At 46.9% G+C, this 11910-nt stretch overlaps 1 protein-coding gene across 1 annotated transcript; it reads left to right on the top strand.

Moving 5' to 3' along the window:
- The first annotated feature begins 6365 nt into the window (after nucleotides 1-6365).
- On the top strand, nucleotides 6366-11449 carry Smkr1 (small lysine rich protein 1). The gene is made up of 2 exons (XM_057782810.1): nucleotides 6366-6412; nucleotides 10890-11449. The coding sequence occupies exons 1-2, from the start codon at nucleotides 6379-6381 to the stop codon at nucleotides 11093-11095; spliced, it is 240 nt and encodes a 79-aa protein (XP_057638793.1). The 5' UTR covers nucleotides 6366-6378; the 3' UTR covers nucleotides 11096-11449.
- Nucleotides 11450-11910: the final 461 nt, after the last annotated feature.

Genomic DNA, 11910 nt, shown 5'->3' with positions numbered 1-11910 from the left:
CAATATTCTGTCTGTGTGTGTGTCTGCAGGCCAGAAGAGGGCACCAGACCTTTGGAAGAGCAGGCAATGCTCTTAACCACTGAGCCATCTCTCCAGCCCCTAGTTGAGTATTCTTTAGTGGTTTCTTTCCTTTTTTTTTTTTTTTTTTGGTTTTTCGAGTCAGGGTTTCTCTGTAGCTTTGGTGCTACTAGCTCTTGTAGACCAGGCTGGCCTCGAACTCCCAGAGATCCGCCTGCCTCTGCCTCCCAAGTGCTGGGATTAAAGGCGTGCGCCACCACCACCTGGCCTTCTTAAGTGGTTTCTTTCCTTGCCTTTTATATTTCCATTTTGCACTGAGCTATTCAGAGAATGCAGAGCCCTGCATTTGTGTAAGTATTGACTCCCTCAGAATAAAGATGGCCACCATCTGTCTTCATCGCTGTTCTATTGCTGTGAAGAGACACAATGACTGGGGGCTTGCTTACAGTTCCAGAGGGCAAGACCATCATGGTGGACAGCAAGCAGCTAGGCATGGTGCTGGAGCAGTAGCTGAGAGCTCACATCCTATCCACAAGTTGGAGACAGAGTGGGGAGGGCTGGGTCTGGCATGGACTTTTGAAACCTCACAGCCCACCCCCAGTGACACACCTCCTCCCGCGAGGCCACGCCTCCCAATCCTTCCCAAACAGTTCCACCAACTAGGGACCAATCATTCAAATGTATGAGCCCATGGAGGTCGCTCTCATCCACACCACACCACCAGCACTCCCATATATATTTGCTTTTGAAAATCACTAATCAGTCCAGAGAAAAGCTAGCAAAACTAGCCTTGCTTGAACCTTTCAGGGTTGTACCCGCTTTGCAGTTCACCCTCCCCCTCCTGAACTGGATTTACAATGCTCTGCCCATGGTGTCTACAGGAGGTGACTGCTGCTTGCCACCTAGATCCCAGTTTTGACATTGTCTCCCCAGAAAGCCCTCCCAAATCGCTAGTCTAAAAGGAATGTGCAGAGGCTGAAGGGGTGGCCTCTTGATGAGACATCCGCTTAGCTTAAAAGATTTATTAATTGTATGTATGTTTTGCCTGCTTGTATGTCTGTGCACCATGTGTATATTAGGTGACCATGGTGATTCCCTGTAATTAGAGTTACAGACGGTTGTGAACCACCATGTGGTTGATAGGAATCCAACTCCAGTCCTCTGCAAGGACAACAAGTGCCCTTAACTTCTGAGCCGTCTCTCCAAGCCCCAAAGGTGGATTTTTCTTAAAGATATATCTTTATTATTTTATGTATATGTTTTAGTTAGGGTTTCTATTGCTGTGAAGAGACACCCTGACCACAGTAACTCTCCTAAAGGAAAAGCATTTAACTGGCTTTACATTTTCAGAGGTTTAGTCAATTATCATCATGGTTTGAAACAATGGTGTGCAGACAGACACGGTGCTGGAGAAGTGTCCTTCATCTTGACTTGTAGGCAATAGGAAGTGGTCTGTCTCATTGGGTGTGGCTTGAGAATATATGAGCTCAAAGCCTGCCTCCACAGTGACTCACTTCTTCCAAGACTACACCTACTCCAAAAAGGCCACGCCTCCCATTAATGTCACTCCCTTTGGGTTTATGGGGCCAATACACTCAAACTATCACAGTGTATTAAGGGGCTTTTTGTTTGGCCTGCATATAGATTTGTGCACTAAATGCCTGCCTGCTGCCTGTGGGGGTCAGAGAAAGGTACCGGATTCTCTGGAACTGGAAGAACTGGCTGTGGAAACTGCCATGTGGGTGCTGGGAACCAAACCAGGGTCCTCTGCACCAGCAAGAGCTCTTAACGCCAACTCTCTACACCAATCACCTTACTTGTGGCCAATTTCATTTCATACCCTTCCGCTTTGCTCTGTTCCCCTCTCCCTCCCCCAACATTCAAGAACCTTGCCTCCTGTTGGGTGCTGAATTCCCACAGCAAGCAGGAAGCCAGGCACTTGGCAAATACGCAATAACCACTTGGTGAATTGAATAGAATGGCGTGAGTTATAAAAAGCAAGAATTGTGCCCCAAACGCATTCTAAGAGAAGAGGATGAACTCACAAGGTTAATCCCACCCAGAATATAAGAACCCTGCCCATCTTTCTCTCCTCCGACCTGTACCAGCCTTAAAAAAAAAACAAAAACCCGACATTTCTTCACTTCAACCCTCAGAGACGTTATTCTTGTTTTCCAGGAGAAGTCAAATTCACATAATTTCACTAGAGTTGTTTAGCCTGTCCTAGCCTTTCCTTCCCAAAGACAAAAACTGCGTATCTTGGTAGCCCGCCTCTTCTCCTCGTGTCCCGCCCAGTCGCACCACCAGGGACAAAACTATCCCATTCAGCCGGCTAGTTGGAGTTCGTAGCCATTTCCAACAACTAGCAAAAGTAAAGCGAAAAGCGAAAGCCCCTGCAGGCAACGGGGTAAATCGGAACACACACTCAGAGCCCACAGGTGCCCGAAGGCCAGCCAGGCTCCGCCCAGTTGCCGACGCCCCGCCCCGGTGCCCTAGCAACAGGTAAACAGTGAGTGGTTCGCCGACTTCGGTGAGCGAGCCCAGGCGCTGGCAGCCGGCTCTCTGGGTGCGGCGCCGCCCTGCGCCTGGAGTTGGGTGAGCCGGGCCTTGCGTACCAGCAGCTCGGTGCCTGGCTGCTAGCTAAGCTCGCCCAGCTCCCCTGAAAGCATCTGCGCCTCCGCACACCGCGAAGGCGCCCAGCTGCGGCCACGGCCGGGGCAGGCGGCAACACGCCGGTGAGAAGGAGCGGAGGCCAGGGGAGCGGCAGGAGCGGGCGCGGGGACCTCGACGCCGGAGGCGGGGGGAGGGGAGGGGATAGGATGTGGAGTCTGATCTCGAGACTGGGGACTGGTGATGCCATCACCTGCTGAGATGAGAAAGAAATGGCCGTGGGAATACCCATCCTGAAGTGGGAAAGGTTCGCAAGCGCTCGCCTTAACCCCGGTAGCCTTTGAGGGGAGGGCTTTCACCTAGGTCTACTGTCATCACCGCTGGGTATAGTTCAACCGAGCGTGTGTAGGAGGGAGCGGCACCAGAGGGACTTACGGTAGTGCTGGACAGCAGCAACAGGTTTAGGCTGTACCCTTTTTAAAAGACGGTTTTCGTCCCTTGGTTCTGTGCAGTATCTTTCGCTTTTAGAAGATGCTTTGGGGTGTGGAAAATAGAGGGAGGTCAGCAATGAAGTTTGGAACCCCAAAACTAAGTAAGTACACGCCAACAGGGACCGCCAGGCTGCTCCTAGTTGCAGGGTGAGACTCTGCCGGTGCTGTAGAAAGTAAGATTGACCCTGGCGGGGAGGGCGGGGAAGGGAGGTAGGAGGTGTCCATACCACACCTAACCCCACCCTTCCTCACCCCTCCTTTCGCCAGTATTCCTGTTCTTTGGCTTGCGTCCTGCAATTGGTGGCCTCCTTCCCAGTCTCTTTTTCCTTTCTAGAACGGCTATGGTTTTGTTGTCTCTTTCCACAGCCCTCAGGGGTTCGCTGAGTACTGCACTGTTGAACTTGCCGCTCAGCACCAAAGGGGCCTCAACTTCTGGCGCCTTTACCATATTATCATTTCTGCTGAAGAAAAAGCATGCCCCTTACTAGACCCAGCCAGGTTCTTCCGGAAATTTCCTTGCAACTGCCCTACCTCAGTTACTGGTCTTTTTATCTCCTAGACTAGAACTGTCTTCTGCTTCCTCTTGTTCGGTAAGCACCTAAGCCCTTTGCACCTCACTTGAGGCGTCCTGCCCGTCTCGCTTTCCTTTTAGCCTGCAGTGTGGGAATGTGGTAAGTATGGAGCCCTTCCTCCTAGGTCGGAAACTAGGTACAGTTTTAAGTAAACGTGCTAAGTGTCTCTTGACTTAAATTTCTAGATTTATATAGTCCTGCTGTTTTTCCCAGGCCCCGGAAGGTGAAGCAGTATGACTTAGAAACCGCTCCGAGCCATTGCTTCCCCTCCTTGTAGACTCCCCACTTGTTAGGTTACAGCCTGAGGCCTGCGCTGCTCTTCACTTGCTTCCCAGACCTGATTCCCCTCACTGCATTCCCCACCCCACCCTCACCCCATTTGCCTGTGGACAGACACTCTGACCTTGCTTGGCCCCTTCCTCTTTGGGTAGTCTCTTCAACCTCTAAGTCCCAGAGGGCTGTTTGTTCTGCTTCCAGAGTCTCTAACCTTTCAGCCTGCTCTCCAGGACCATGGCTTAGTATTTCTGCTTGCCCTGTCGGGGGGCCAGATAGATGCACCTGGGCCCCTCTTTCCGAGCGTGGTTGTTTGATCCATGCCTTTGTCATAAAGGGCGGGCATCTTTCCCCCTCTCCTCTGTATCTAGTACAGAGGCAGGAGCACAGTAGGAGTTTGGAGATACTTGTTGCAATTGAGAGCAACGGAAACACTTGTGTGCCTTCTCCACTCTGTGCCTGCATTGCGTCTGTATTCATTCCTTTTCGGGTGCTGTGCAAATATCAGAAGAAAGTTTAGTAATTAATCATATTCAGGTTTACACTCCCAGGTTCCTCATAGTGGAGAAGGCAGAGCTCGTGGCCGTGGTCAGACCATAACTGTTCTCATGGTGGCAGGTCCAAAAGCAGAGAGACTATAGCCTACTTCTGCCACCTACCCCTTCTCCTAAAGGAACAGTCAGAACATGAACCTGTTAGGGACATTTCAGATTTGAACCAACACAGCATGTGGTTGTCATTTATTTATCCGCTCACTCCAGCGAATCCTGTTCATCCGTTTGGTGTACCAGACAATGGTTTAGGCGAAGGAATTCAGTGGTAAACTCACAAGCAAACCCTCCGGATTACCATCAATTACTACTAAAATTACTATTAAGTAGTTGAAATGCTTTTAATGAGAAACGTCCCCCATAAACTCAGATATTTGAATCCATGGTCCCCGTTTGGCAGCGCTGTTTAGGGAGGGTACAGCCTCTCTGGAGGAAGTATGTCATTGTGGGAGGGCTTTGAGATTTCACTGCCTCACCTCATTCCTACTTCCCTCTCAGCTCTCTGCCCTGGTGGCTGCTGCCATGCCTCCATCACTGTTATGAATGGTCCCTCTGTCCGCTGAAAGTAATCTCGCTCCTCCGTAATTGTTTTTGGTCGTGGTGTTGTATCACAGCAACAGAAAAGTAACGAATACAGAGGTAAAACTGCCCAAGGAAAGGAGCTCAAAAATGGTACTTCAGAGGCAAAGGCCTCGTGGAGCAGTTAACAGGCAGATAGACTGTGTGAGTACTCGGAACAGACACCTTGCCTGAGACAGACTCAGGTTCTGTTCTTTTGTTTGTTGATGTATGTGTTGACATATATGATACAGTAAGGTTGTATGATCGTCTAGGTATAGGACAGAATGGAGACTGTGTCAGGGAGGTTTCTCTCCTTTGCTGTAGCGGGAACTGAACCCAGGCCACTGTAGATGCTAGGCCGGGGCTGTACTGCTCATCCACATATATAGTGCCTCTCGGAGCCTGGCGAGGTTTTCGTGAACAAGTGATATTTGAGTAGCGTCTGAAGGAAGAGATAAAACAAATGATTCCTCTTCGGTTATGTGAAACCTTTAGGCCCTGTAGTATAGGGGAAAACCTACAGAAAAGTCAGGGCCTCTGGAAACAGGAGGAACTTGGCAAGCTTGGGAGCTAGAAAGAAAGCCAGCATAGATGCAGCCAAGTAGCCTTCCTTATGGCGTTTGTGAGGTTTTAAACTGTGTTCTGAGACCAAGAGTGGAGCCACAGGGTTTCTTTGAGCCAACTAAAGCCATGGATGGTTGCTGGTGAGAGGGCTCAACGGGTAAAGGTGCTTGCGGTATGCTGTCCATATAGAACATATCAAAATTAGCTTTGGGGCTGCCTTTTTATTTATGTATATATTTATTTACTTCTGAGATAGACTCTCACTGTGCAGCCCTAGCTGCCTTGGAACTCTCTACGTAGACCAGGTTGGCCCCAAACTCACAGAAATCCACCTGCCTCTGCCTCCTGAGCGCTGGGATTAAGGGCGTGTCCTCCAGGCCCAGCTGCCGTGCATTGGTTTACTTAATTACTTTGAGGTTCGTCCATGTAGTTACATTTTCTCATTGCTCAATGGTTGCTCCACTCCATGGTTCTACCACAATGTGTCTATTTATCTGCCGAGGAACCGTTGAGAGTGTTTCTTGCTTGGCTCTAACAAATTAGGACACTTTGAGAAGTGATGTGCAAGTCTCTAAGTGGACTATGCTTTCGCATCTTTAGGAGGAGAATGGCTAGGTCAAATGCTCGGGGTGGTTTAACTTAAAGAGAAGCTGCCGAACTATCTTCTAGAGCAGTTCTGACAGCTTCAGTCTCCCCCGTGACGAATGAGTTTCCAGGTCCTCCATTTCCTCGCTTGAGATGGCCAGTCACCTAAGGAGCCGTTCCGATCCAGGTGTGTGCTGGGCAGCTTGTAGTTTTCATTGTGTATGTCTGTCTAACAATGTTAAGTGTCTGTTCATGGCTTATTTCCCGTGTCTCTTTTCCAGAAAAGTGTTAATTTGAGTATTTTGCCCATTTTTATCATGGGTGGCCCTCTTACTTACTATTGTGCCTTGAGCATTCTCTGTTGTGGAGGTAGGCCCTTAGCATATGCTTGATTCCGAATGATTTTCTCCCAGTCTCTGGCTTGGCTTTCATTCTTTTGGAAAGCAAATGTTTTACATGTTGATTGTAAGCTTAGCGACTTGTTCTTGATGGCATCGTTTCTTCTTCTGTTGCAGTGATTGAGTGCCATAATGAATTGAGAGGAGAAAGGGTTTACTTTTGGCTTACAGTTCCAAATGAGACAGTCCTCATGCTGGGGACGGCCTGGCTACGGGAGTGTGAGGTCAGCTGGGCGTCAGGAAACAGACTAGCAAGTGAGGCCCAACTGTAAAACCTCAAAATCTGCTCCTCCCCATCCCAAACAGCCCCACCAGCTGGGAACCAAGTGTCCAGACACGCAGACCTATGAGGGCATTTCATAGCCACGCTACAGCACGTGGGTTCTGATGTCATAGCCAAGACATCTGTGCCAGACTGAAGTTCATAAAGGTCTCTGGAGGTTTTGTAATTTGAGATTCATTCTGTACTGAGGTCTGTGATCAATTTTGAGGGTTTTTTTGTTTGTTTGGTATGGTTCAAGTATTGACTGGGGTTTCTTTGCTTTTGTGTTTTGCTAATGGACCTTCCTTATTCCAGCACCATGTACTGTGGAGCGATAATCACTATGGTGATGCTGTCCATGAGAACCAGTCCCTCATATATGTGTGCATCGATTGCTCAGCTCTTTATTCTGATCAATTGATCTGTTACTCTATCTTGACCCCACGAGCACACAGGTGGTCTGATCCTGTAGCTTTATAATGAAATAAGGTAATATCAACCCTCCAACTGTGCCCTTCCTCAAAGTCTTTTTCATTTCTTATCTTTTTTTTTTTTTTTTTCGAGACAGGGTTTCTCTGTGGTTTTGGAGCCTGTCCTGGAACTAGCTCTTGTAGACCAGGCTGGTCTCGAACTCACAGAGATCCGCCTGCCTCTGCCTCCCAAGTGCTGGGATTAAAGGCGTGCGCCACCACCGCCCGGCAGTCTTTTGCATTTCTATATCAATTTTGGAAATGTCTACAAGAAAATGAGAATTTTGAATTAATACTTACAGCCTTCATCTTACAACCTGTGCAATTTCGTCTGAATTTTGGAATAAATCTTCCAATTTCTTTTTTTTAATTGCATTTATTATTTGTGTGTGGATACGCACACAAGGCAGGACACAGCACACACAGGGAGGTCAGAGGATACCTTACAAGAGTCAGTTCTTTCCTCCTTCCAGGTAAATCCTGGAGACTTAACTCAGCTTGTCTGGCTTCATGACAACTGCCCTTTGCTCCTGAGCCATCTTGCCCACCTGGTTTGCCAGTTTCTAAAAATGTCAAGTTTAACTGAACATTGTGGGACACACCATTAATCCCAGTGCTTGGGAGGCAGAGGTAGATGGGGTTTGAAGCCAACCCAGTTTATGTGGTGAGACCCTGTCTTAAAAAAAAGAAAAAAAAAAGCAAACAAAAGGCTAAAAATGTTAAACTTAGATATGAATTTTAATTCTCAACCTGTCTTAGGTTTTCTGTTGTTGTGAAGAGACACCATAACCAAAGCAACCCTGTAAAGGAGAACATTTCATTGGGTGGTTTACAGTTTCTGAGGTTCAGTCCATTACATCCTAGCAGGACATGGCAGCATACAGGCAGACATGGCACTGGGGAAGGAGCTGAGTCTACGTCTTGATCCACAGACAACAGGAAGTGAGCTGTCAACCACACTGAGTGTAGCTTGAGCAAAAGAGACCTCAAAGCCCACTCCCACAGTGACACACTTCCTCCTACAAATCCACATTACTCTAACAAAGCTACACCTCCTAATAGTGACACTCCCTTTGGGGGCCATTTTCTTTGAAACCAACACACAGCCCATTTAAAGATTAAGACGTGTGTGCATGCATACATGTACACACACAGCCCATTTAAAGATTAAGACGTGTGTGCATGCATACGTGTACACACACATTATGTTGCAGTTGTTTCAGGTGAGCCACACACCATTGACATTTAAGAATGTATACAATTATAAAGAGCTGGGCAGTGGTGGCACATGCCTTTAATCCTAGCACTTGGGAAGCAGAGACAGGTGGATCTCTGAGTTCAAGGCTAGCCTGGTCTACAGAGTGAGTTCCAGGACAGCCAGGGCTAACTATACAAAGAAACCCTGTCTCAAAAAAAAAAAGCTAAATAAATAAACAAATTATTGAAGAGAACCAACATTCAAAACCTTTTTTGTTTTTTTTTTTTTTGAGACAGGGTTTCTCTGTGAAGCTCTGGCTGTCCTGGAACTCACTCTGTAGACCAGACTGGCCTCAAACTCAGATATCCACCTGCTTCTGCCTCCCAAGTGCTGAGATTAAAGGCATGTGCCACTATTGCCTGGCACAAAATCTTAAAAAACTTATTTGAAAGTGTATATCCTGTACCTTGTGAAGAGGTTTTTACCATCAGAATGCAGTGTTCTTGGCTTTGTATTATTTGTTTTCATTTGTGTTTTCTTTTTAAAAAGATTTATTATTTATTTATGTGTCTGTATGGTTGTATGTGCACATGCTTGCAGGTGCCTTCAGATTCCAGAAGGGGACGTCAGATCCCTTGGAGTTGTAAGCGACTGTGAACCTCATGTCGGTGCTGGGAACTGAACTCCGTCCTCAGGATAAGCAGAGAGTTCTCTTAACCACTGAGCCACCTCTCCAACACTACCATTAGTGTTTCCTCATTTATATCTCGTGTTTACTCCTGGATATGGTGTCTAGAAATATACTGCATTTCACTGACATAAGTATATTCAGTCTTTTAAACACACTGTTTTGTTTGCTTATCGGTTCTATGTTAATATTTAGCCATTGCTAAGCCCTGATCATTTACACATTCTCCCTCCTCCCTAGCTAGAAGAGACACGTTAGTAATCCTTGCCTGTCCATCTTCTCTCAGGGTGTGAGGTGGTCACAGGGCACTGTAGTAATGCTCACCTGTCCATCCTTTTCTCTGTGTGTGAAGTGGTCACAGGACAGAGAGTTCAGTTCAGCTATGTGCACTTGTAAACTGGCTTTGGAACAGTTTCCTGCTGAAACAGAAAGGTCCCTGTTCCCTTTCCTAGAAGTTCCTGACCTCTTCAGCTAATCATTCAGAGCGTGGGCTCTGAGCTTGGTGACTGTCACTTGGCACCCACTTGGGTGACCTTGCTAAGCCCCTGCTATGTCATTGTGTAGACAGGCATGGTGCCTGTCTACCTTGAAGTACAGCTCTGTGGTGATAAAGGTGATGGCAAGAACCATTTGCTGAGAGCTTGCTTCAGACTCTGAGTCTGTTGTCTTGGATGACATCACACACCTCATGACTTCTAGGTAAAAAGTACTTGCATAGCAAGTACCAAAATACGCATTTGTCTCCTATCTGTATAATTCGTTTTAAATTTAATTTTTTGTATGCAACCCTCCAGAAATACGTCATAAGAATAGTTTGATAAGATAAATTCCCATAGGTCCACTCCTTGGGTCAGAAAGTGTCAGGAGCTGACCAGATTCGTGGTTTCTTTCTTCAGTAGGGTGTAGAGAGAGCAGCAGTCCTAGAAAGCAAATCCTAGTCTTTTATTTGGTCTCTGCAGTTTCAGTGTGCATCTCCGAGACATGAGCACATCAAATGCCATGATCAGACCTAACACATAGAGTTCCCTTCTTTCCTTGAAAATGTCTTTTCAAAGCTTATGCAAATAAGAATGGAAGGAAGCGCCATGCTACAGAGTGCCGCGCTAGAGAGTGCCACGCTAGAGAGTGCCGCGCTAGAGAGTGCCGCGCTATAAAGCGCCACGCTAGAGAGTGCCACGCTAGAGAGTGCCGCGTTAGGTTTCTTTAAATGTGAACTGCTTAGATAACAGCTGTCACATTTGATTCTCCTGCTCCAGGCAAGCATCTTTTTAAAAGATAGGGATATTTGTACATATTTGTGGGATGCAATACAATAATGTGATATACAGAGACATTAAATCAGACTGATTAGCATTTCATTTTCTCCAACATTAATCAACCCTGTGTTGGGAACCTTCAGACCCTTTTAGTTATCTTGAACATATAAACATTTGTGGTGGCAGTCTGGATTTTTTTTTTTATTTTAGGCTTTCATCTCCCCTTAAAGTCAGTAATGAAATGTGGAAATTACTTAAGGCGGGGCTTGATGACACGTGCCTTAGATCCCGGCGCTTGGGAGGCAGAGTCAGGCAGATCTCTGTGAGTTTGATCCCATCAAGGTGATGGAAACTAATCCTCTCCCTGTGTTGTATTTGTCTTTGAAAGTCAGGTAAAGGGAAGAAAGGGAAAGGCCGGGCTAAGAGTTTCGGGAAGAAGCAGAAGCAGAAGCCGAAGAAGCTGGAAGCGGACATCCTCAGCCCTGCCGCCATGCTGAACCTGTACTACATCGCCCACAATGTTGCCGACTGCCTGTACCTTCGGGGCTACCCTTGGCCAGGTGCTACCAAAGGGCGGAAGGGGAAGAGCAAGATTTAAGTGATAGAATCCAACACACGTTTTTGTTTCCAAGAACAGAAAGTGGGAGAAAGCATTCAGGACAACTCAATGGCGCAGGAAAATAGGCTTTCTGAAGACTAGTAACACGTAGTGGGTGTACTTCTCTGTGGGAATAATGGCAGAGAAATGCACGCTTATTGCCACTGCTAAGCCAGGCACTAGGTGGCTTCACTTCGTTTTTTTGTTTGTTTTTTTTTTTCCAGAAGTAATCAGGAAAACCAAACCCAAGTGGAGTCTGTTTAAAGTCTTAAAGGAGACACTGGCAATGGCAGTGATTTTATAGTATTATAATCATAGTTCTGGACCCGAATTAAACCTTGTTCTCAGAAGGCAGCTCCAGTTTCATGAGTCGTTTTCTTTTGTGAGAGGGGTTGTTTAGCAAGAACGAGGCAAAAAGCAAAGGCTGACTTTGTGTGCACCTTCCTCTTGGGCATTTTTTTCTGCTGTGGTTTGACTTGGGGTGTTTTTTTTTTCTTTCAAAGCTGGGGATGAACCTGGGGTCTCTACTCAGGAAGAGCTCTGCCATTAAGTTATCCCAGTCCTTCCCTTTTTTTAAACAAAATGGAAAATAAATAATTTGTTTTTGTAATTTTTTTGAATTGACTACAGACTCCACGGAGACTAAACTCGCTATAGGTGCTCCAATCCTGCCAGGTCTGCAGGTAACTGACTGAGATGTGGGCGAGAAAAACGGCTCCGGATATGGTGCTGGCTGTGAAAACGTCAGGACCTGAGTTTGCTCCCCACAGCCCCGTAAAATTCAGCACGGTGGTACCTGTTTGTGATCCTAGCAC

This window comes from Chionomys nivalis, chromosome 1, assembly GCF_950005125.1.
Source record: "Chionomys nivalis chromosome 1, mChiNiv1.1, whole genome shotgun sequence".
Taxonomy (NCBI): Eukaryota; Metazoa; Chordata; class Mammalia; order Rodentia; family Cricetidae; genus Chionomys; species Chionomys nivalis.
Note: the sequence above shows the minus strand (reverse complement) of the source record. Positions and strands in the feature narration are given on the sequence as shown.

Coding starts and splice junctions, on each gene's coding strand:
- Smkr1 (XM_057782810.1), top strand. CDS start 6,379: ATGGCCAGTCACCTAAGGAGCCGTTCCGATCCAG. Junction 6,413..10,889: donor AAGGAGCCGTTCCGATCCAG/GTGTGTGCTGGG, acceptor TTTGAAAGTCAG/GTAAAGGGAAGAAAGGGAAA.